Raw genomic sequence first — 26,301 nt, 5'->3', positions numbered from 1 at the left:
CCGAACGTCGGTGCGGCTCTATACTGCGCCTGCGCACCGAAGTTCGGCTTCTTTCGGAAAATCGTGACGCGATGGATGCGACCGTCGGAAGCCTCTCGGAAGACTGTCAATCAAGAAGGAACGCCCATTCCCGCAGCCCATACCCGGGAGCGACGAAGAGGATGCATCTCGTAAACGGGTAAGTACTGCACATATTTTAAAACAAATAGCCGATTCCCCTAGAGAAAACGAGCATCCATCTAAGGGGAAAAAGTGCCCTCTAAGGGTGAACCCCCGCTTTAAAGCGGATGTCCGCTGAAAAAAAAGATATTAAAAGTCAGCAGCTACAAATACTGCAGCTGCTGACTATTAATATCGGCATACTTACCTGTCCTGGAGTCCATTGCCATCCGCAGCAGAGGACGAGCGATCGCTCGTCACTCTGCTGCCATCCTCGGTGAGGGAACCAGGAAGTGAAGCGCTCCGGCTTCACTGCCCGGTTCCCTACGGCGCATGCGCGAGTCGCGCTGCGCCCGCTGACTGGCTCCCGCTGTGCTCTGGCTTCACTGCCCGGTTCCCTATGGCGCATGCGCGAGTCGCGCTATGCCTGCTGACTGGCTCCCGCTGTGCTCTGGGAGCCGAGTGTTCCCAGAACACAACGGGGGGGGAGGTGACGTCCTGCCGGCAGACTGTGGCCGGAAGTGGGTGCAAATACCTGTCTTTAGACAGGTATCTGCACCCCCCTCCCCCCTGAAAGGTGTCAAATGTGACACCGGAGGGGGGGAGGGTTCCGATCAGCAGGAGTTCCACTGGGTGGAGCTCCGCTTTAAACTGTGGATATAGAGCAGGGGTGGCCCGGGGGCCACATGTGGCCCACGGAGCCCTCTGATGTGGCCCGCGACCTCCTGCTCTAAAATGGCGGTTGGCAAGCCCAGATGGCAGGTTGCCGACTGGCCATACAGCAGCATCAGTGTTGTGAATGAAGCTGGTGGTAGAGGAAGAAAGCGATTGCGGAGTAGAGCCCCATAAGCCGATGCGTCCTCTACAGCGCCCGATTTTACCACAGGGTAAAATTCAGCTAACCCGTAGGATAGACACAGGTGCAGGTACACCGCAGCACATCAGTGTGAAAGCAGTCTTAGGCCCTTCTTACACGATCAGCCTGACCAAATGGGACCCTCAATTCCCCTCTATAGAGCGACAGATGTCCGTTTGTGCCCACCTACCTCCAATCTGAAAAACAGAAAGGAAGTCGTCCCCTTCCATCTGGGCAGACCGGAGGGCCTATAGAGTAGCCTTGACCTGTCATCCGCCCGCTCCGCTCACTGTGGCCTGCGACTGGTTACCAAGTTGCTTAAGTGGCCCTCACTCTTCAAAAGATTGGGCACCCCTGATATAGAGGTAGCTTGCAGATGTATACAGTATGTATGGTAGGATATACGTATGGTCCATGTTGATTGTTTGCCTAGAGCTCCTCTTTATACTGACTGACTATCTGGCAATCTTAGAGAAGATGATGGCTGAGTATTTTTGTATTTATTTTTTTCAGTTGATTATGTTTGAGCAGTGGTAGAAACTGGTTCAAAAAGTAGGTACAGTAATCTTGAGGCTGAAACATTATTTGAAATGTTATTCCGTGTCAAGGAGAGGGTTAAAGTCAGGCTCCAGCTGAACAAACAGAGGCAGGAATGGATAGAATAATATCCTCTTCACACTAGCCAAGGCATGCTCCGAACACCATGTGGGCCTTTGCAACCAACTGGCACGTTTCTCCAGCTGGAAAAGTGGCAGGAAATATCGGCAGCAGTTTCTGTACTGCGGGACAGACTGAATATTTGTGTTCCACAGAGCCCAGCAATGGCTTCTTAAAGTGGAGGTTCACCCGAAAACTTAATTTTTAACATTAGATTGAGGCTCATTTTGTCAAGGGGAATCGAAGCAGTACTTACCGTTTTAGAGAGCAATCTTCTCCGCCGCTTCCGGGTATGGGCTGCGGGACTGGGCATTCCTATTTGATTGACAGGCTTCCGACGGTCGCATACATCGCGTCACGATTTTCTGAAAGTAGCCGAACGTCGGTGCGCAGGCACCGTATAGAGCCGCACCGACGTTCGGCTTCTTTTGGCTACTCGTGACGCGATGTATGCGACCGTCGGAAGCCTGACGGAAGACTGTCAATCAAATAGGAACGCCCAGTCGCGAAGACCATACCCGGAAGCGGCGGAGAAGATCGCTCTCTAAAATGGTACAGCTTCGATTTAAAAAAAAACACCCGATTCCCCCTTGACAAAATGAGCATCAATCTAATGTTAAAAAAAAAAATTTGGGTGAACTCCCGCTTTAAAGCACACCTTTTGTTAAACCTGGAAGGTAGATAGAGTTGTATTCGTTTTAAAGGGGTTGTAAAGGTTTGTTTTTTATTTTCTAAATGGGCTCCTTTAAGCTAGTGCATTGTTGGTTCCCTTACCTTTTCCTTCGATTTCCCTTCTAAATGTTTTTTTTCTTTGTTTTCTTTGTCTGAATTTCTCACTTCCTGTTCCTCCTCAGTAAGCTGTTCTGGCTGACTAACCCCCATGGATGATGGGGGCAAACTTGAGGAGGAACAGGAAGTGAGAAATTCAGACAAAGAAAAAACATTTTTTTAGAAGGAACCTACCGTATATACTCAAGTATAAGCCGAGTTTTTCAGCACATTTTTTTGGTGCTGAAAATGCCCCCCTTGGCTTTTACTCGAGTCACCGTTTTTGCGTCTGATCTCCCGGACTTTTGGGACCCGGTACCTGAACCGCAAACTTGACACACATATAGCCCCACTCTTCTTCTACAAGTGTGCAAAGCTTGTTGTCTGGGGGACCTACGGCCGGGGAGCACCGATTTTTCAAAGTCGGGCACCCCTTCCATAGACTCTAATGTTAAACGGTCATTTCTCCGGTAACTTTGGGGACCCGGTACTGGCCGGCCATAGGTCCACTGGACCCCGAAACTTGGCACACATGTAGCCCCACCCAGCTGTCCTCTACAAGTGTGCAAAGTTTGCTGTCTGGGGGATCTACGGCCGGGAAGCACCATTTTTTTTTCAAAGCCGGGCACCCCTTCTATATACTCCCATGTTAAACGTAGGTCTAGTCATGGGCACAGTGAGGCATGGACACAGTCAGACACAGTGAGGCATGGGCACAGTGAGGCATGGACACAGTCAGACACAGTGAGGCATGGGCACAGGAGGCATGCACATGGACACAGTGAGGCATGCAGATGGACACCCTAGGCTTATACTCGAGTCAATACGTTTTCCCATTTTTTTGTGGTAAAATTGGGTGCCTGCTTATATTCGAAATGGCTTATACTCGAGTATATATGGTATTTCGAAAATAAAAAAGGAACCTTTACAACCCCTTTAAAGAGAGACTTTGTTTTGCTCATGCATCACCTTTCCGTCACCCCTCTCCTGCTTGTTTGGCCAAAAGGAGCAAAGAGATGTACCCAGTGTTTGCGGGTATGGAGACATGTGCCTCACTCCCCTTCCTCTAAGACAGTGGTTCTCAACCATCTAGTGCCATGACCCCTTGATAAAATTTCCCAAGTTGTGGGGACCCCTAACAGTACAATTATTTTTGTAGCGTGGGTTGTGAGCACCCAAGACAAGTAATTTGCGCCCCTAACCCATGGACATTTAGCGCTTTCTGAGTCCCTTCCACTCGTACAGTATTAAAAACCCCTTATGGTACATTTTAGGATGTACCACTTTTTCTCTTTGTTCACCTTTCTTTCCCTTTTTTTGTTCAAAGAATTTATTGGTATTTCAGAATAAATCATATTACAAAGCAAGACATATGTGTAAATATATCAAAACAAGGAACAGAGGAAATGAAGTGAATCATCACTGTCCATGAAACAGCATAAGATATTAAAACATATATGGTATAAATCACTTACAATAAATGCTACCTGTTAGATATTCAAAATAAGATCAGATAGAAGAGTATTATATCTCTCTACATGAAATTCAATAAGACCAGTAAAAGAAAGGGGGGGGGGAAGAAACCATAAAAAGGGAAGGGGGGGGGGGGGTCACACTGCAAACAAAGGTTGTGTATGAAATAATAATTTCTTTCCCTTTTATCTCTCTCTATTCTAATTTCTTGCCGCCCCCCCCCCCCCCTTCCCTCTTTTTCTCTGCCTTCCATGTATTCTCCATTTGTATTCCTTCTCTTACTCCTTGGTTGGGGGGGGGGGGGGGGTGGTCAGTGGCAATGCTTGGGGGAGTTCTGATGAGCCAACTTAGGTGCTCTTGATTAAGGTCATCTGCTGATCCGAGAACTGTAGTGGGGACTTTTAATTGCAACTATAATAACAGGTAGTGTTACTCACTGTGTCTCCGACTTTGTGGTGTCTCGTAGCGTGACAACTATGCTGAAATCAGGAGACCCCATCTCCTGATTTCAGCATAGTTGTCACTGCTACGAGCCCCTCCCATTTCGCATCCCTCACCAGTCACCTGACCTCTAGTCTCTGCTCCCCAGCCATGCCATGAACTGAATGGGAGGCTGAGTGGGCGGCCCCATGCTCCAGGGACAGCCCTACATCGCGTCACGAGTAGCCGAAAGAAGCCGAACGTCGGTGCGGCTCTATACTGCGCCTGTGCACCTGACGTTCGGCTATTTTCGGAAAATCGTGACGCGATGGATGCGACCGTCGGGAGCCTGTCAATCAAAATAGGAACGCCCAGTCCCGCAGCCCATACCCGGAAGCGGCGGAGAAGATCGTTCTCTACAACGGTAAGTACTGCTTCGATTTTAAAACAACTAACCGATTCCCCTAGACAAAATGAGCATCAATCTAAGGTTAATTTTTTTTATTTCCGGGTGAACCTCCACTTTAAGTAGAAAGTCTATTCCGAAAAGGCTTTATCGGCAGCCTGTGTCTGATTTCCAAGAACAAACGAAGAAGCTGTGAACATCTGTGAAAAAGCAAACAAGGGTGCATTATCAATCCTTAAAGTGAACGTCTATATTTATATATCTATATCAACATTATCAGACCCCTACATTTTACTCAGAAGCTATTTAGGAAAAAGTTGTGAGGTGGGGCCTCCATGCATCAGATCTAGAACATTTGGAGGCCAAGTCAACAACTCAAACTCATTGTTGCGTTCCTCAAACGATTCTTGACTTCATCAGACCAGACCACCTTCTTCCTTAGCTCCGTGGTCTAGTTCTGATGCTCACGTGCTTATTGTAGGCGCTTTTGGCTGACCAGTCTGCGGCTATGCAGTCCCATACGCAACAAACTGCGATACACTGTGTTTTCTGATGCTTTTCTAACACCTGGTCATTATGTTATGTCTAAAGATGTATGACAGGTTCACTTTAATCATTAAGAGTGAGATTCTCAGGTGTCGCTATAGTCTATGACTCTTTTCATCATGCCATCATCTTCCTAATCCACATGTTTTTTATATCCCGTCTTTGAGAACAAAATGTTCTTTTTTCCTTTTTTCTTTCCCTCCTCCTTTTCCCACAAGTTGCGCATTTCATTGAGAATGAAAACTTCTGCAGACTTCCCGCCATTAACTCCCTCTGAGCCGCCGCTTCAGTTTATCTTCTCTTATTTGGCCGATCAAAGCGTTGTTTTGTCAAGCAGCTTAAGAGAATTATTGCTTTATTGTTCTACTGACTGTTTTTTTTTTTTTTTTTGGCCATCAGAAAATAGCATGCTTCCAAAAATAGGAGGAAATTATTTAATTCTGTTTTTTTATTTTTTATGATACAATTCATATCACTGAAAATAGCTATGTTCTAATTGGGGGAACAAATAAATAAAGGTTAAGTCCGCCCCATATTGATATTTCAGATTCCGAGATTTAAAAGCCAACAGAACTTAAAAATAGATAATTCGTCAGATAGACATTGCATTAACAACCTCCAGTTGTGTAGTCCCACATCTATGCTCGGATTCAGATAGGAGTTACGACAGCGTATCTCCGGATACGCCGTCGTAACTCTGAGTGTGCGGGGTCGTATCTATGCGCCTGAATCATAGAATCAGTTACGCATAGATTTCCCTAAGATCTGACCGGCGTAAGTCTCTTACACCGTCGTATCTTAGGCTGCATATTTACGCTGGCCGTTAGGTGGCGCTTCCGTAGATTTATGCAAGGAATATGCAAATTGGGTAGATATGCCGATTCAGAAACGTACGTCCGCCCGGCGCATTTTTTTATGTAGTTTACGTTAGGCTTTTTCCGGCGTAAAGTTACCCCTGCTATATGAGGCGTATGTTAAGTATGGACGTCGGGCCAGTGTCGAATTTTCTGTCGATTACGTTGTTTGCGTAAGACATTTGCGAATAGGCCTGGGCGTAATTTACGTTCACGTCGAAAGCATTGTCTTTTTGCGGGTTAATTTGGATCATGCGCACTGGGATACGTCCATGGACGGCGCATGCGCCGTTAGCCAAAAACGTCATTTACGTGGGGTCAGCCTTCATTATCATACAACACGCCCACTGCATGGAGAATTTGAATTCCGCGGGCTTACGCCGGACCACATACGATACGCCGCCTTAACTTAAGGCGCAAGTTCTTTCTGAATACGGAACTTGCGCCCTATGTTACGGCGGCGTAATGTATCTGAGATACGTTACGCCCGCCGATAGATACACAATTGTATCTGAATCCGGGCCCTAGTTTTTAGCTGTTTATGTTGTGGGTCCTAAAACAACTGCGCAATGCAATAGGCACCAGAATTTGACCTTGCTGTTCATGGTGTATTACATGCTGTACATACTCACTCCGTCCCTATGAGATACGTTTTCTATATTCTGCAAAAAACCTGCTTGATCCTGATGCTCTCTATCCCCACCTTCTGTTCATGTCCCCAATTCACCTAAGGATTTTTGCAGTTGTGGTGGCAACTCTGCACATGCTCAGTTTTCAGTAAGATTCTATGCAGGGCATTTCCTTTCTATCACATCTGAGCAGCCCATGTGACTATAGAGTCACACATGTGGGTGTATACACAGTGGTAATAACAGCCCACTCTCTCCCCCTCTCAATACATCCAATTAAGTGCAGTTAAGCCTCTTGAGAGAAACGCACGCGGGATCGCGCCCACAGAAATTTGGGGGTCGGGTAAGTAAAATGGGGGGGGGGGGGGCTGGGTGGCTGGACACTGCAAGGTGTTTCACCTTAAAGGGTCACTAAAGGCAAACTTTTTTTTTCTAGATAACAAACATGTTATACTTACCTCCACTGTGCAGATCGTTTTGCACAAAGTGGCCCCGATCCTAGTCTTCTGGGGTCCCTCGGGGGCTGTCTCGACTCATTCATGCGAGCTTGCATGGTGGAAAGCTTTTGCAAGCACGCTCCCGTGATACAGCGGCGGACATAGCCACCGACTGTATCACTCGTCCCCGTCCCCCGGCGCGCCACGTCATCCGCTGTGATTGACAGCAGCTCAACCAATGGCTGCGCTGCTATCAATCCGTCCAGCCTAGTCAATCAACGGCCAGGCTGGGAACCAAAGAGGATCACGTGGACGCACGCGGGACATTCGAGGGGTGAGGTAAGTAAAACGGGGGTTTGGGGGGGGGCGGTACCGTCGGATGTTTTTTCACCTTAATGCATAGGATGCATTAAGGTGAAAAAACATTTACCTTTACAACTCCTTTAATGCATAGGATGCATTAAGGTGAAAAAACACAAAGGTTTACAACCCCTTTAAAGCGGTTCTCCACCCTAAAGTGGAGTCCCGCTGATCGGAACCCTCCCCCCCTCCGGTGTCACATTTGACACCTTTCAGGGGGGAGGGGGGTGCAGATACCTGTCTAAAGACAGGTATTTGCACCCACTTCCGGCCCGGCATTCACGGGCAAAAGACGGGCATTCCGTCACATCCCGTCGCGCCCCCGTTGTGTGCTGGGAACACTCGGCTCCCAGCACACAGCGGGAGCCAATCGGTGGGCGCGGCGCGACTCGCGCATGCGCCGTAGGGAACCGGGCAGTGAAGCCGCAGCGCTTCACTTCCTGGTTCCCTCAGCGTGGATGGCGGGGGGAGCAGCAGAGAGACGAGCGATCGCTCGTGCTCTGCTGCGATCGGCGCTGGACTCCAGGACAGGTAAGTGTCCTAATATTAAAAGTCAGCAGCTGCAGTATTTGTAGCTGCTGGCTTTTAATATTATTTTCCCGTGGCACATCCGCTTTAAGTCAAGACAGTTTTGTTACAACTGGGATGGGTAGTATGGACAATATAATGATGGCAGTTGTAGATGGAGTAGAGTACAGATGGCATGTCATGTACACATGCATAATTGATTTAGTTTTATCCTGGCATGCTGTGGGTTAATGGGCCGCATCATGTACACAAGGCGGCCAGGCAGAATGCAGTGGGCAGGTGTTGTCTTAAGCTATTTTGGGGTTTGAGATCCGGATGGGTCATAGCCAGGCTTACCTCACCACCATCGCTGCATCCGTGGGAAAGTTTACACAATTCCAATCTTCTCAATAGTCCAGCAGGCCCTCTGGGGAGCTCGCTCACTGACAGCGCGCTCACAGCACTCTCTCCCACTAGCCACTGCCAAAGACCGCATTCGTGGCGTCCCGTGCATGTGCTGAGATCGATGAGGTCAGTGTCAGTCGTTTCATTAAAAAGCACATAAAAAAAAATGTTAAATCTCCAGCCTACCATGTCAGGCGAATGATTCATTATTTGGTGGTGAATAATTTTTACAATTCCCAGTTGTCCTCCATCTCCATTCTTACAGCTTGACCTGTTGTTGTAAACGCAGATGCTTCCTGGCATTACGTTTAATGGAGACCTGTACTAAGAGAACTAGGGAGGTAACTAACGCTGATCCCTCTACGTGAAAAGGCTAGGAGCTTGTTATTCTAATCCAGTGGCTTCAATCATTTTAGTTACTTTGTAAGAAAATACACAAATAATAAAGACATTAATAAATAATATTAAAAATATTTATTCACACCCACTTCTCGCTGTTTTTTTTAGTGGTAGGTCAGCAATGAAACGCACATTGTAGGCCAGGAGTGCCCAACCTTTTGAAGAGCGAGGGCCACTTAAGCGTCTTGGCAGTGCCGATCCTGACCTCCCTGAGGCCCTAAGCAAAATGACATGTCACATTAAAGTTGGGGGGGGGGGGGGGGGGGCGCTGCCGACAGTGACATGTCACATTAAAGTTGAGAAGCGGGGAGAGGGGGTGTTCTGCTGTCAGAAATGACAAATTACTTTAATGTGAGAAGCTGGGGGTGATGACTTTTTACCTCTTCTCCCATGCAGCCATCGAGTTGAGAAGCGGGGTGAGGGGCCGAAAATGACTTCTCACCAGGCGGAGTCTCTAGTAATTTGGGGGGCCCTCCGCAGCTTTGCAGGGCCCTAAGCGGCTTGCATAGTGAGCCTATAGAGCGGATCGGCCCTGCGTCTTGGTAACCGGGCGCGGGCCACAATTAGCGGAGCGGGTGGATGGCAGCCCACTCTACTCTATAGAGCCCACTCTGCTTTTAATCGGTTTGGATTGTAGGTAGGCTTTTGTAAATGGACACAAGTCCATTTACATCTGCCACTCCTTAGAGGTGAATGGAGGGTCCGATTGTGTCGGACTGACCTTGTGAAAGGGGCCTAAGGCTGCTTTCACACTGATGCATGGTTGTTTACCCGCACCGCTGATGCATGGTTGTTTACCCGCACTGCGGGTTCAGCACAGTTCACCTGTGGCTTTCCTGCAGGTTAGCTGCACTTTGCAATAGACTTCTATTACTGTATATCCTGTAGGTGTGGTGTACCTCAGGCCGCGTACACGCGGTCGGTCAAAACCGATGAAAACGGACTGAAGGACCGTTTCATCGGTTAACCGATGAAGCTCACTGATGGTCTGATGTGCCTACACACCATAGGTTAAAAAAAAAAAAAACTATTGTGTCAGAACACGGTGACGTAAAACACACGACGTGCTGAAAAAAACGAAGTTCAATGCTTCTAAGCAGGCGCGGCTTTTTGACCGATGCTTTTGCATACTAACGATCGGTTTTGACCTATCGGTCAGGCGTCCATCGCTTCAATTTTAAAGCAAGTTCTCTTTTTTTTTTGACCGAAGGATAACTGACCGATGGGGCCCACACACGATCGGTTTGGGCCGATGAAACGGTCCTTCAGTCCGTTTTCATCGGTTTTGACCGATCGTGTGTACGCGGCCTCACTCGCAGGTAATGATATGCTCCGGCGCGTTCGCAAAGCCCACGTGCGCTAATCACAGGCAGTGAGACAGTGTCCCGATGCACAGCTGCAGAGATTGGGAAATGTCTCCCTGCCTGTGATTAGCACAGAGCAGTGCCGACTTCCTGGCGGGCTCTGCACGTGGGCTTTGCGAACACGCCGGAGCTCAGCCTTACTCGCAGGTCATAGAACTCTATGGCTCAGTGCAGGTAACTCGCAGGTGCACTGCTCTACACCTGCGGATCAGTTTGAAAGCAGCCCAGTAACCACCGCAGAACAGATATGCCCATATATACACTGTGATTTTAGTAATAAACTTAACAGTATTCTATTCTATTCCATCCCAGAGCAGGAGGTCGCGGGCCACATCAGAGGACTCCGCGGGCCACATGTGGCCCCCCCGGCCACTGATTGGGTACCCCTGTTGTAGGCAAAAAAAATTGTACCCAGAATGAACATGAACAGCTCAGTCTCCAATAGGAATTATTACATAACCGACAATACTTAAGGCCTCATTCACACTTCAGGCCGTTCGAGTCCGTCTGTCACGGACCTGAACGGCAGCTCCATGCATCGATATGGAGCGTCGGATGTCAGCGGAGACATGTCCGCTGACATCCGGCCCGCTAAAAACAGACGTATGGGGGCCACGTCCCCATCCGTCCATGCGGATTGGATCGGGTAAGATCTGATGAAAACGGACATGCTGTCCGTTTTCATCAGATCGCTCCATAGGAGACAGCGGTGCCCGACAAGCCCCTCCCCGCTCAGTGAGCAGAGAGGAGCTTGTCACCCGTCGGCTCAGCGGAGATCTGCGGACTGATCTCCCGCTGAGCCGACAGGAGCAGGCGGACTCCGTAGGGGCTTGCAACTGTGCATGGAGATTGGAGGCAGGGGGTGTTAGTGGCAGGGGGTGATAGAAGGGAGGAGGTGTTGGTGGCACCGCAAAGGGGGATGGTGGCACCACAGAGGGTGAGGGATGGAGACAGGGGTTGTTGGTGGCACCGCAGAGGGGGATGGAGGCAGGGGGGAGATTGGAGGCAGAGGGAGATTGGAGGCAGGGAGAGATTGTGGCACCACGAGGGGGATGGCGGCAGGGGGTGATGTGACTAAATAATTTGCCCTTATTATATTGAAAATAACAAAAATATGTTTTTTTACCTTAATATCTACCTTAAATTGCTATTTGCCTAGCGTAATTGTTTGTAGCCTAAATACTGAAATTTGCACCTAAAAATGTAATTTAGTAACTTTTGTGAAATGCCAGTAAAAACGTGGCTGCGCCAGTAAATTTCGGGTGTCGTGCCAGTAAATTTCAATCTGGTAGGTTGGCAACACTGCTCCTGACAAAACAGTCCGCCAACTTTGCATCCCACATGAGCTATGGTGCCGAGGAGTCTAGAAAATGGGCATCACCTATATTTGGCTTTAGAAACAAAATTGTGTAGCGCTATGGCAAATTAATATCTATAATGGTAGTTCCTCATGGGAACAATGGGAACATAAATAAAGTAACAAATGCAATAAAAAAAGTTCTCGTGAAAGATAAAGTCCAATGGTTGTAAACACAAAGTCCATATATCTGTAGACACCACGTGCAAAATGAGGGAACTTGATTAGAATCCCATCGAGACAAATTGTGTAGTGAGTGATCACCGCCACCAGTGGTAGTAAATGGAGGCTTACCGAAGATGGTGGACCTGAAATGACGTACGTCAATCAAGTCATAACAAGCTTCAAGTACCAGACAGGGTACACAAAGTAGCAATCACCAAGAAACTTGCTAGAAGTAATCAATCAGTGTATGATCATAAATGGATAACCTTGGATCTTTGCAGCTCAGCAAGGGGTTAAATAGTTGAAAGAAAATGGAAAGAGAAGGGCCACATAGTGTAAACCGGTATAAAACTGGGTATTTATTGTAAAAAGATAGCAAGTGCACTCACATGTATCTGGATAAAACTCGCATATTCTATAGTATGAGGCGGCAGTGGAGGCGACCCGACGGCGTTTCGTGTTATTCACACATCATCTGGGGATTTTCCTGTAAATAAAAACATATTTTTTACTGGCCGTGGTAATTTCTTACACTTACCTGGAACTAGTATGCAGGTTGTAGAAAATGCTCCTTCACTTGTCTCACCCATCACTTTCACTCATTAATTGATTAAAGGGGTTGTAAAGGTAATTTTTTCCCCCCTAAATAGCTTCCTTTACCTTAGTGAAGTCCTCCTTCACTTACCTCATCCTTTGGTTTTGCTTTTAAATGTCCTTATTTCTTCTGAGAAACCCTCACTTCCTGTTCTTCTGTCTGTAACTCCACACAGTAATGCAAGGCTTTCTCCCTGGTGTGGAGTGTCGTGCTCGCCCCCACCCTTGGAATACAGGAGAGTCAGGACACCCACTAACACACAGCTCCTTTATCTGCAACGTAGAGAGCGTCCTGACTCTCATGTAGTCCAAGGGAGGGGTCGAGCACGACACTCCACACCAGGGAGAAAGCCTTGCATTACGGTGTGGAGTTACAGACAGAAGAACAGGAAGTGAGGATTTCTCAGAAGAAATAAAGACATTTAAAAGCAAAATGGAAGGATGAGGTGAGTGAAGGAGGACTGCACTAAGGTAAAGGAAGCTATTTAGGATTTTTCTTTTTTTTTTACCTTTACAACCCCTTTAAGACCTTCCCTTCCTTGTTCCATAAATGGCATTTTTCATCAATATACCATTCTTATTTACTATCTACATTCATAGATTTTCTTGGCAATATACTCCTGACGAATGGACAGATCCATGAAACGCATAGAGTTTTTGAATGTCAAAACTGTTTTATTCCTACAACTTATATATATTATGTATATGTAAACCTTATTATGTTCTCTATCATTTATGAATTTATTCTATTAATCGTGCCATACGTCAGCTTTTTATGGCCTCATTGGCTCTTTTTCCTAAAATCGCATCATGTCATTTTGAGATTGTTTTACTCCTGTTAGTACATAAAGTAAATATTTTATTATACATTCTGTATTTTTATTCTTTTGAAGTGACATGCCTCAGATAAAGTCCCATGACCACTGTTTTTTTTTGTATATATAGACTGAATAATATGCACTGATTTGGGTTACTTTTCCCAAAGAAACGCAGCAGAATACATTTTGGCCTAAATCTATAAAGAAAGATTATTTGCAAAATGTTATAACAGAAACTGAAAAAAAGCATGTTGTTTTTTTTTTTTTTTTTTTCATTTTTGGTATTTTTTATGTTTATATAGCAAAAAAAAAAAAAAAAAAACAGTGGTGATTAAATTTCACCAAAAGAAAACTAAATTTGTGTGAAAAAATTATATCAATATCATTTGGGTAAAGTGTTGTATGACTGAGCACTTCAGCACTTATTCAGTGCTGAATAACAAAAAATGCTCCGGTCACAAAGGGGATAAAACCTTCCGGAGGTCAAGTGGTTAACATGAAGGCCCAGATCCACAAAGAACTTACGCCGGCGTATCTATTGATACGCCCGTTTAAGTTCTAAGATGCCCCGTGTTATCTTGTTTTGTATCCACAAAACAAGATACGACTGAATGGGGGCTCGATCCGACTGACGTACGTCTTAGTACGCCGTCGGATCTAAGGTGCATATTTACACTGGCCGCTAGGTGGCGCTTCCGTTCATTTCCGCGTAGAGTATGCAAATTAGCTAGATACGCCAATCCTCAAACGTACGCCCGCCCGGCGCATTTTTTACGTTGTTTCCGTAAGGCTTTTTTCGGCGTAACGTTACCCCTGGGTCTATGAGGCGTACGCAATGTTAAGTATGGACGTCATGCCAGCGTCGAATTTTCCGTCGCTTGCGAAAAACTTTTGCGAATAGGGCTTTGCGTAAATTACGTTCACGTCGAAAGCATTGACTATTTGCGGCGTGATTTCAAGAATGCGCACTGGGATACCCCCACGGACAGCGCATGCGCCGTTCAAAAAAAGCGTAATTTACGTGGGGTCAAGTAGAATTAACATAAAACACGCCCACATCTTATCCATTTGAATTGCGCGCCCTTACGCCGACACATTTACGCTACGTCGCCGTAACTTTAGACGCAAGTGCTTTGAGAATACAGCACTTTCCTCTCAAAGTAGCGGCGGCGTAGCGTAACTACGATACACTACGCCTGCTTAAAATTGCGTCGATCTACGTGGATCTGGCCCTATGATGGAGTTTTGTGTACCACGTGATAATGAATTTTTGTTATAGGGGCATCGTATGATCTGAGAGAGATGGTTTTGGAAACGCTTTCTAATTGTGCTTTTTTTTTTGTTTTTCAGGGACATTTCCAATAACAACATTGAAACCTTGAACGAAGAACTTTTTGAAGAATTGCAGAATCTAACGGAAATGTAAGTGCACGTACTTAATGTTTTTGCTTATCTGTGAATGGTGGTGCCCAGTTTGTGTTAAGGACTGACTGAGATGGAGTAAACATATAGGTTAGGGCAGGGCTTGACAAATTTGCTTGGAATCTAGGAGCCAGCTAAAAAAGTTTAGGAGCCAGGAACGCGCCCTGTCCCGCCGAGCTCGCGTGCAGAAGCGAATGCATACGTTAGTAGCGCCCAGCATATGAAAGCGGTGTTCAAACCATACATGTGAGATATCGCCGCAATTGGTAGAGCGAGAGCACTAGCCCTAGACCTCCTCTGCGACTCAGAACATGCAACCTGTAGAATTTTATAAACATTGCCTATGTAGATTCTTAAGGGTAAAAATGTGTCGCCATTCCACGAGCGGGAGCGCAATTTTGAAGCGTAACATTTTGGGTATCAATTTACTCGGCGTAACATTATCTTTCACAATATAAAAAAAATTGGGCTAACGTTACTGTTGTCTTATTTTGCAAATATTGTGTGACAGAAAGTATTACAATGACCGCCATTTTATTCTATAGGGTGATAGAAAATGTATAATGTTTGGGGTTCTAAGTAAATTTTATTTTGCTAGAAAATTATTACCTAATTACTTAAAACATTACTTAAAAAAGTAAAATAAAAGCTATTCCAAAAAAAAAAAAAAGGCTATATGAAGCTATTTAAACCAGCCACCCCACACTCACCATTGGGCAAAAGGTGCCAGATGACGGCTGCAAACACTTCCTTCTCTTCTCCACTTTGGGAAGGAGATGGGCGGGCAGTAAAACAGGTAGGAAGCTCCATTAGCATTGCTGCTTTGCTTCTTCTTGTTATACCAACGGCCACCACAAGATGGCACCAGATCACAGAAGGAAGCATAGGCCTGCAGAAGGCCGCAAAGCCGCGGCCTCAATTGCCGGCCCGACACAATCACGCGGTGGGGAGCACACGGAGACACAGGTTGCCCCAGGCGCCAGGTCACTAATTCTAGTCGCAATTGCGACCTGGCGCCTGGGGTTTGTCAAACCCTTGGTTAGGATGTGACTAGAGCGGTAGCGAACGGTACAGCTACTTCAGAGGTCATGAAGTCAAGGGACCCAAGCCTAACTGCTCCTCCATGTGATGTCATAGTCCCTGCAACATTTGTGTACTCAAAATGCAAGGGTTGTGGTATAGACAGTCAAGGAGGGTCAGTCCAGACTTTTCTGTGACCTGTCACAGTCTTCAGCTCTTTTTTGGGAAGTACAAGGCATTTTTTTGCTAGAATGTCCTAGGAATGGCCTCCTCTCATATGAATATATCTGCTACAAAGGAGCAGCCCAGGCAAGGTCTCTATAAAATGCCCACACCACCTTAACCAGGCCCCTTAAATTTTAAAATAAGAGCAGATCTGCTTGCAAATGGGCAGCTTATTATCTCTGCAACATCCCTGCTTTCATAATTAAGCTAGCCTTAGACATTTGATTAACCATTTCCATACTTGGCCAATTCTGGGACTCCTCTCCTACAAAATTACTCAGAACCCCCAAACATTATACAGGGAGTGCAGAATTATTAGGCAACTTCCTTTCCTTTGGCAAAATGGGTCAAAAGAAGGACTTGACAGGCTCAGAAAAGTCAAAAATAGTGAGATATCTTGCAGAGGGATGCAGCACTCTTAAAATTGCAAAGCTTCTGAAGCGTGATCATCGAACAATCAAGCGTTTCATTCAAAATAGTCAACAGGGTCGCAAGAAGCGTGTGGAAAAACCAAGACGCAAAATAACTGCCCATGAACTGAGAAAAGTCAAGCGTGCAGCTGCCAAGATGCCACTTGCCACCAGTTTGGCCATATTTCAGAGCTGCAACATCACTGGAGTGCCCAAAAGCACAAGTTGTGCAATACTCAGAGACATGGCCAAGGTAAGAAAGGCTGAAAGACGACCACCACTGAACAAGACACACAAGCTGAAACGTCAAGACTGGGCCAAGAAATATCTCAAGACTGATTTTTCTAAGGTTTTATGGACTGATGAAATGAGAGTGAGTCTTGATGGGCCAGATGGATGGGCCCGTGGCTGGATTGGTAAAGGGCAGAGAGCTCCAGTCCGACTCAGACGCCAGCAAGGTGGAGGTGGAGTACTGGTTTGGGCTGGTATCATCAAAGATGAGCTTGTGGGGCCTTTTCGGGTTGAGGATGGAGTCAAGCTCAACTCCCAGTCCTACTGCCAGTTTCTGGAAGACACCTTCTTCAAGCAGTGGTACAGGAAGAAGTCTGCATCCTTCAAGAAAAACATGATTTTCATGCAGGACAATGCTCCATCACACGCGTCCAAGTACTCCACAGCGTGGCTGGCAAGAAAGTGTATAAAAGAAGAAAAACTAATGACATGGCCTCCTTGTTCACCTGATCTGAAACCCATTGAGAACCTGTGGTCCATCATCAAATGTGAGATTTACAAGGAGGGAAAACAGTACACTTCTCTGAACAGTGTCTGGGAGGCTGTGGTTGCTGCTGCACGCAATGTTGATGGTGAACAGATCAAAACACTGACAGAATCCATGGATGGCAGGCTTTTGAGTGTCCTTGCAAAGAAAGGTGGCTATATTGGTCACTGATTTGTTTTTGTTTTGTTTTTGAATGTCAGAAATGTATATTTGTGAATGTTGAGATGTTATATTGGTTTCACTGGTAAAAATAAATAATTGAAATGGGTATATATTTGTTTTTTGTTAAGTTGCCTAATAATTATGCACAGTAATAGTCACCTGCACACACAGATATCCCCCTAAAATAGCTAAAACTAAAAACAAACTAAAAACTACTTCCAAAAATATTCAGCTTTGATATTAATGAGTTCTTTGGGTTCATTGAGAACATGGTTGTTGTTCAATAATAAAATTAATCCTCAAAAATACAAATTGCCTAATAATTCTGCACTCCCTGTATATGTTTTTTTAGCAGACACCCTAGGGAATAAAATGGCGGTCAGTTTCATGATTTAAAAAATAACAAAACAGTAAAGTTAGCCCAATTGTTTTGTATAATGTGAAAGATGATGTTACGCCGAGTAAATAGATACCCAACATGTCACGTTTTAAAATTGCGCCAAACTTCGGTACTTAAAAATCTCCATAGGGGATGCTTTAATTTTTTTTACAGGTTACCAGTTTAGAGAGGAGGGCTAGTGCTAGAATTGTTGCTTGCACTCTAACGCACACAGTGATACCTCGCATGTGTGGTTTGAACGGCGTTTACATATGTGGGCGGGACTTGCGTGTGTCTTCGTTTCTCAGCACGAGCCGGTTCACACTGGGGCGGCACAACTTTGGGGGCGACTCGGCAAGGCGACTTCAGAGGCGACTTGCAAAATGACTTCTGTATAAAAGTCAATGCAAGTCGCCCCCAAAGTTGTACAAGAATCTTTTTTCTAAGTTGGAGCGACTTGCGCTCCTATTAGAACGGTTCTATTGAATAGAATGGGACGCGACTTGTCAGGCAGCTGAGTCGCCCCAGTGTGAATCGGCTCTTAGGGATTACCTGAACAACTTCACTAGTGGTCATTGTATCTCCCACTCAGCAGCAGTTCAGTTGGGTTGTTCTGATAAGTGACTTTTATCCAATTAGAAGGGCTCATACCCCTGGATGGAGCAGATGGCTGGTCAAATTAGTCCCTTTTGTACAAATAATTTTTCACAGATTGGTAACTTTGGTGCTTTCTGAATTGTTGGAAAACAATGAGCTGTAGTTTCCCTTTTATCTGGGCTTAGATCCATTAGAGAGACTCTTCAGATGCTTCGCTTTGCTGTCTGATAGTGACAGGCCAGCTGCTGTATGAATTTGGCATCTGAGTTCTAGAAACTGCATAGACTGTACAAGCTGTTAATTGATTGGATCCTTTGGGGCTCGTTGCAGAAACCTTAGTGACAATCCATGGTTGTGTGACTGCCGTCTATCATGGCTCCCTCGCTGGGCGAATAAGAGCGGGATTAGCGTTGTGCAGGCGGATTCTACTCTATGCGACCGGCCTCACGTGGCCTCTGGCCAGCAACTCTTTAATGTCTCTTTCTCCAAATATCTGTGCGGTAAGTAAACACTGACATATTGGGTTACAGAAAAAAAAAATTCTCTTCTAAATATTGTTTTGTAATTTTGGATTGCTTAGGGCGCCATTTTGGCTATGACTAAGCACTGACATTACAGTGCGAAATGCATCAGTATACACCCCACTGTCTGCTGTGATTTGTAGTGCTGTTTTCTTTTTAGCATTAAAGGCGACCCTTTTTAAGGTTTTCGTGGAAGTGCGGCTGTCCAATCATTTTTCTCCAAGTTTTGCGCCATTTTGGGCCTCATTGATGAAAGTGAAGAATTGTCTCAGTTTGCCTTCTCCATAGCTATCTTTTTTTTTTTTTTTGTTCCCTAAAATGACACTGGGCAAAGAAAGTGACCATCCAATTGGGTGTTATAAGTAGTGCAGACTAAGAAAATTCCACCAAATAATGCCCATAAACTCGACGTGGTGTGATCTTGTGGTTAGGAGACCTCAAAAAGTTTGTCCCTTTCTGGTGAATTGACTGAGAAGAATGGACGATGAGGAGAGATGTATTTTAGTGGTGCACATTAAAGCACAGCACTGACCACAGTACAGTAAAACCTTGGATTGCGAGCATAATTCGTTCCGGAAACATGCTTGACCTTGGCAAATCTCGGGAACAAATAGGTAGATTCACAAAGAGTTAGGCCGGCTTATCAGTAGATAAGCCGACCTAACTCTGAATCTACGCCGGCGTTTGTTTAAGCGTATGCTCAAACAGAGATACGCTTAAACAAAGCTAAGATAGGCCGCCTTGCGCCGTTCTATCTTAGCTTGCAATGTTTCTGATGGCCGCTAGATGGCGCTTCCATTGCGGCCGGCGTAGATTATGTAAATGAGGGGATACGCCGATTCACGAACGTACGCCAGGCCTACGCCGTCGAATTACGTTGTTTCCGTAAGAGATAGGCCGCCTAAAGTTATTCCACCTATGAAGTGGAATAACAATGTTAAGTATGGCCGCGGTTCCCGCCGTGAGGTTCGAATTTTTTACGTTGTTTGCGCAAGTCGTCCGCGAATCGGGAGTTACGTCGTCTACGTCGAAATCAATAGACACGTACGGCGTACTTAGTCGCAATGCGCCCTGGGAAATGTAGTCGCCCGGCGCATGCGCAGTGTAAAAAAAACGTAAAAAAACTTGAGGTCAAGCCTCATTTCCATACAACACGCACCCCTCCAAGTCATTTGAATTAGGCGCCCTTACGCCCAGTCGTTTTAGGCTACGCCGCCGTAGATTAGCAGGTAAGTGGTTTGAAAATCACTACTAGCCTAACTAATTTACGGCGGTGTAGCCTAAATAGGCTAGGCTAGGCTGTCCTAAAGTTAGGCCAATGTGTGTGAATATACCCAAAAGTCTTTTTCGAGGTTTGCCGAGATCAACCGAGGTGTCCTCGGGCCTTTTCGGCCGCTTCCGAGGCTCTCCGCCGCCCCACGCCTCTGGCCACATGCGGTATTGCATACCATTGAAGTCAATGCGGAACAAATTATTTTCGTTTCCATTGACTTCAATAGGAAAACTCGCTTTGATATGCAAGTTCTTTGGATTACAAGCATTCTCCTGGAACGGATTATGATCATAATCTGAGGTTCCACTGTATTAAGCAAAGGCTGTGAATACTTATGTACATGGGATTTTTTTTCCTTTTTTATTTTTAATTTCAAACATTCAATTTCAAACAAACTTTTTCACGTTGCCATTACGGTGTATTGTTTGTAAAACTGTGAGGAAAATAATGAATGTAATACATTTTGGAATAAGGCTGTAACAGAACAAAATGTGGAAAAAGTAAAAAAAAAAAAAAAAATGTGGAAAAAAAAGTTTTTGTATTTTTTCTTATTTAAGTCTTTTCTATTCTCAATAATTTTTTAATCTAGCCTTTCTAAAGAATATGAAAACATTGCCTATAGCATTCAATTAGATTTCATTTTATTGAAACATTAAAAAATAATTCTTATTTTTGCTTTTGTTTGGTATCTTGCTATAGTGTTCCACACAAGACACAGAGATCCATCAATCTATTTGTCTGTCTGGATCTATGTTTATTCACTTATCTGTCTCTTTAATGTAACATTTATATATTTTCAGTTAAACCCTTGTATTCTTTTATTTTTTGATCTTTTTTGATCTTTTAGGATCTGATCTGATCTACTGTCCACCCAGTCCATCAACTCACAGTGAATCTGTGTTGATCTTCGTGCCTAGCGCCTTGACTTATGCCAATAATGAGACATGCAGTGCCCAGTGCTATGCCGATCTCTACAACTACTGGGCTGTAGACTCCAAGCATGGTTGCCTGTGTGGTGTCATCTTGCCCTCTAATGCCTCTCTTCGGTGTCGGGAGGTTTGTGGCACTCCATCTCTCCTGTCTGGGTGTGGTCTCACCATTATCCAGGATGTACTCAGGACCGAGTCTCACACCTTTCTTCATGCCTCCAGTGATGTGTACAGACTCTGGGAAGCTGTGCACCTTCAGGTCAAGTCTCCGATCCCTGTCCGTAATCTACGCTGGAATTTGGGGAGCCAGGAATTCAACCTTAGCCAGGTATTCAACACCAATGAGGTGAGCATCACCCACAGATACGCCCAGCCAGGGGTGTACAATGTGACGGTGGAACTGAGGTTCGGCAGCAGAGATCTCCTCTTACATGAAGAGCTCCGGGTGGTGGGCATTCCGGAAGAGGTAAAGCTCCTGGGCCCATCCCTGGTCAGGACCAATGAAACCGTGGATGTTCATGTGATGACTAGAGGAGGAACAGATGTGGAAGTTCAATATATTGTAACATCACAGGATGACTTGGCAAGTAAGTTTGCAGGTACTAAATGAGCTTTACAGGCTACGTGACTTCCTCTCAGTCGATGGCCATGCGATCCGGTACAGACAAACCACACTGCGTTGGCTATGGTTTGGGCTGTTGTTAACTTTTTGTAAAAAAAAAATTATTAAGTTTTAAGACTAGACATACAATAACAAGGACTCTGCACAATACCAAGCCTAGCATTAGGCCAACATGGCCGACATGTACAAGTACAACAAATGTACCATCTAACTTGACAGTTCCACTATCTAACACTATCAGGAACCATGCAGGAACCTAAAATTAATCAGTCTATCTCTTGCTGCTACCAGGTGTTGAAACGGATGGTCCCACATGTCATCCTAATCCTCCCCCTGTATGTCTAAAACTTCAGCTTCCCAGCATTCCCTACATTTAATCACTGCCTTTGGCCTATTTTTAAACAAGTCTTTGTATGTTACTGATAGCGTTTTGGGAAGATCATCCGTCATTAGTAAGTCTTCTAAGTCAGAGGGAAAGGATTTAACCCCCCCCCCTTTTTTTAAATTGGGTTTGGAATGTATGTCGCAATTCGAGATATCTAAAGTATTGTGAGTTGGGAAGGTAATGCTTGGCTTTGAGTTGGTCAAAAGTTAATAATTCCCTGTCCCTTGTAATGTCTTTGGGTAATTTGACTCCCTTTAGTCACCCACCCCATGGGGTTGTCAAAGGAGTAAAACTGCGGCAATTTGGGATTCATCCATAAAGGGGTTGAAGGGTAAAAACACCTGTAACTTGGGCATGCCAGTCTTACCGCCTCCTCCCAAGCTTTGATAGTGCCCTTCATAGACTCAGTAAGGGCTTAACTGTTGTTAACTTTGCATTGGCACCCACAGTGGGCACTATAGTTAGCCAATGTTTCATTTGTAAAAAGTGAATGAGTTTGGTGGATGGGGCCTGGTATAACCAGAGCAACCAGTAAGAATGAGTGGATGCAGTTTCAAGCAACTTTTCAATGTCATTGTAGGCCGCTAATGGTGTCTCCTTTCTTCTCTTGAAGTGTCTCCTACTTGTCCACCGGGAAGTGTGGTATACCCCAGCAATAACCATTGTTACCAGCTAATATCAGAGAAGGCTGGGTGGTTCGAGGCCCAGAAGACCTGCCAGGACTGGGGGAATGGCGACATGGCAGTGGTCAGCAGTTTGGAGTTGCAGAGTTTTTTGAAGGCTCATGTTACCAGGTATTGTAAATTGTTTCTTTGGCTGGGACTTGTTAAGAGCACACTGACAAAAACTTGCACATCACAGCTATCATTATGGTAGGCATAATATTTAAAGAAACTTTTCTTGACCAGTGTTCCCCCAGAGATTGCTAGGGTTTCCACGAGCAGTGCCAGACTGGCCCCCTGCCTAATGGTGCCTGCAAAGTTCTGGCGCTAACATCGGTTGGCATAGTCCAGTGGCTTTGGACCTGTTTTAATTTAATTTTAGTGGCATTCTTTCCACTGACCACCAGTTTAAAGAATGTGAATGTTCTTCCAACGGCCCCTCCTTCCACTGATCAGCAGTGTAAGGGGCATTCTTCCACTCATCCCACTGAATGTTAAAGTGCACTTTTTTTTCCCACTGACCACCAATGTAAGGGGCAAATCACCACTGATCTCCATTGTAAATGAGTACTATACTGACAATCAATTTAAAGTGATGCTTATATACCATTAAAGTGGTTGTAAAGGCTGAATTTTTTTTACCTTAATGCATTGTATGCATGAAGATTAAAAACCTTTAGTGTGCTGCTTCCCCCACAGTCCCCCAACTCATCTGTGCCCCCTCTCGATCCAGCGATGTGCACGAGAGCCTCGGCTGTCCCAGGACATCTTCTCCTCATTGGCTCCCACTGATGTCAATCACAATCAGTGGGCCAATGGGGGGGGGGGGGGGGCGAGCTGCAGCTTTGTGTCTTTTGGATGCATAGAGCAGGACTTGTCAGGGAGCAAGCACCAGTGCCCCCATAACAAGCGGTTTGTTATTGGAGGCACTGGTCAAGGGGGAGGAGCCAGGAGCAGTGGCGTATCTAGGGTATGGCAGCCATGGCAAGTGCCATGGGCGCCATATGAAGGGAGCGCTGTTGAGTGGCTGGGCAGCAAGGCACTTACCATGGTCTGAGGATGTCTTCTTTCCTCCTCTCGAGCATAGGCAGGATCTCCTTTTCAGCACCTTTGTTAATGTTCAATGGCAGCGCTATCCCTGTTGCGTTCAGCCACAGCCCCCCTGTTTTCCAATTTCATCTGGTCAGATTGGCAGCGCACAAAGAAGAAGGAAAAACATCAGTTTCTCCCTCTTCTCTGTGAAAACTGAGGCCTTAAGTGATGAAGATTTCATCACTTCCAGTATTGGTTCTGCATTTACCTGGCCTTGGAGGGCAGAGGTGGGATCAGGGGTCTAATAAACCCCAGATTTCTCCATAAAGAGGATATGTCACTACCCAAAATATCACTAGTTTTGTTAACTGTTTTTTTTTGTTATGGTCCGAAAGATGGGTTTCAAATGTTTCGACAGGGGCGCAGTTTCAGTGCTTGCCATAGGCGCCATTTTCACTAGATACGCCTCTGGCCAGGAGCGCCAGCGGGGGACCCAAGAACATGAGGATCAGGGCTACTCTGTGCAAAACCATTACACAGAGCAGGTATAACATGTTTGTTTTTTGTTTGTTTTTATAAAGGTGAACCTTTTAATACCTCTTTACCAGCTAGCTTTTATCCACTGACCACTAATGTCTGGGGATCCTTTTCCACTCTCCACCATTAACAGATGGCCCATCTCCACTGACCACCAATGTCTGGGGATCCTTTTCCACTCTCCACCATTAACAGATGGCCCATCTCCACTGACCACCAATGTCTGGGGATCCTTTTCCACTCTCCACCATTAACAGATGGCCCATCTCCACTGACCACCAATGTCTGGAAAAGGGGCACCTCACCACTAGTGTATTGGGGAATTTCTACACTGGTCACCAATAAAAAGGGGTGGGGATCCCTTTCCACTCACCACCATTAAGTTGTCCCTTTTCTACTGACCACCAATGGGGTACCTTACCACTATCCTTCAAATATTGAGGGGCACTTCACCACTGGCCACCAGTGTAAAGGGAAACTACAATTTCTGCAATTCTTTTCTGCCATTTTTTCTTTTCGTTATTTTTTATAAATATAATTTTGTCCTGTGCAGCATCAGTGTTTTTTTTTAAGTTTGGTTTTTGAAAATGTATACAAAAGGAATAAAAAGGAGAGCATAGTACATTATACAATTATACAAAACATATAAATATATATACTGTAAGGACAGGACTGCTCAATGATGAAAGACTTGTGGTCTTGGCCAGCAATTGCGATAACAGATGTCAAACCACAGTGTGAAGAGAATTCCTGTTCTTGTGTGTTCCTTGGACATGCCACCAGCTAAAGTCAGCTTTCTGAAGTTAGTATACAGACCAAGCATTTTTATTTTAACTCTGGATAGAGTAGGGAAAGGTTAGAACCTCCGTCATGGAGAGATTTATCCTTGCTTAACATCCTGGTGACAATTGTCACTGCAGCCGAAATTTTGGAAATTTCAAAAGTCGATGGCGAATGCCTAGTACACACGATAGGATTTATCCGCAGATACGGTCCTCCGGACCGTTTCCGCGGATAAATCCTCTGTGGATTTTGTCCCGATGGAGTGTACACATCATCGGATCGAAATCCGCGCCGAATTCCCATCGCGATGACGTGTCGCGCATGCGTCGAATCATTACGACGCATGCGAGGGATGGGTTCGGACGGATCGATCCGGTGAGTCTGTACAGACCACCGGATCGATCCGCTGGAGCCGATTCCAGCGGATAGATTTCTTAGCATGCTAAGAAATTTTTATCCGCTGGAAATCGGTCGGCCCGAAATATATCCGCGGATAAATATCCGCTGGATCGTACACACCAGCGGATCTATCCGCTGAAACCGATCCGCGGATCAATTTCAGCGGATCGATTCTCTCGTGTGTACGGGGCCTTAGAGTGGGTGTCAAAAATCCTTGGACCAGCCCTGACTGAGGACACTCTATGGGACTGCTTTAAAGGGGGAACTGTGATGTAAAGAAAGACTTGGACACTGATATGAAGGGGTTGTAAACCTGCATCAAAATGTTTTTATTTTTTTTCTCCTGCAAGGCAAAAGTCATAATGAGCTAATATGCACCGCGTATTAGCTCATTATGAAATACTTACCTCGGAACGAGGTGTGTAGAACTTACCTGGTCCACGCCGAGCCAGATATCATCTTGACTCGGCGTGTACGCTTTTAGATAACCGCAGTCTTCCGCCTGTACTTTTATTCCAATCCCAGCATGACTCCCATCTCCTGATCACTGTGCTAGAGAACCATACGCACTATTCATTTGAATCTCATTTTGTTAACCGGTACACTCCAATCAAAAGTAAAATTTAAAGTGTTATGCGGCGTACACACGATCATTTTTCGGCATTAAAAAAAACGAAAATTTTCAGCATGTCCAAAAAACAACGTTTTTCCAACTTTATCATTAAAAACGATGTTGCCCACACACAATCGTTTTTAAAACATGATGAACAAAGCGCGGTGACGTACAACACGTACGACGGCACTCTGAAGGGGAAGTTCTATTCGCCTTTGGGCTGCTTTTTTCAGCGGATTCCTTGTTGGTAAAAGACGATTTGTGCTTTTCTGTCTGTTACAGCGTGATGAATGTGCTTACTCCATTATGAACGGTAGTTTTACCAGAACGAGCGCTCCCGTCTCATAACTCGCTTCTGGGCATGCGCAGGTTTTTAAC

The 26,301-nt window shown here is 45.4% G+C and overlaps 1 protein-coding gene across 1 annotated transcript in view; it reads left to right on the top strand.

Annotated features, from left to right (window-relative positions):
• The window catches only part of PKD1 (polycystin 1, transient receptor potential channel interacting), a 191,341-nt gene that overhangs the window by 64,993 nt on the left and 100,047 nt on the right, over window positions 1-26,301 (top strand). The window contains exons 2-5 of the mRNA XM_040356488.1: window positions 14,525-14,596; window positions 18,498-18,667; window positions 20,809-21,477; window positions 22,511-22,691. Coding sequence (XP_040212422.1) covers window positions 14,525-14,596; window positions 18,498-18,667; window positions 20,809-21,477; window positions 22,511-22,691 — 1,092 coding nt within the window. The remainder of the gene's footprint in view (window positions 1-14,524; window positions 14,597-18,497; window positions 18,668-20,808; window positions 21,478-22,510; window positions 22,692-26,301) is intronic.

This window comes from Rana temporaria, chromosome 6 (genome assembly GCF_905171775.1).
Source record: "Rana temporaria chromosome 6, aRanTem1.1, whole genome shotgun sequence".
Lineage (NCBI taxonomy): Eukaryota > Metazoa > Chordata > Amphibia > Anura > Ranidae > Rana > Rana temporaria.
Note: the sequence above shows the minus strand (reverse complement) of the source record. Positions and strands in the feature narration are given on the sequence as shown.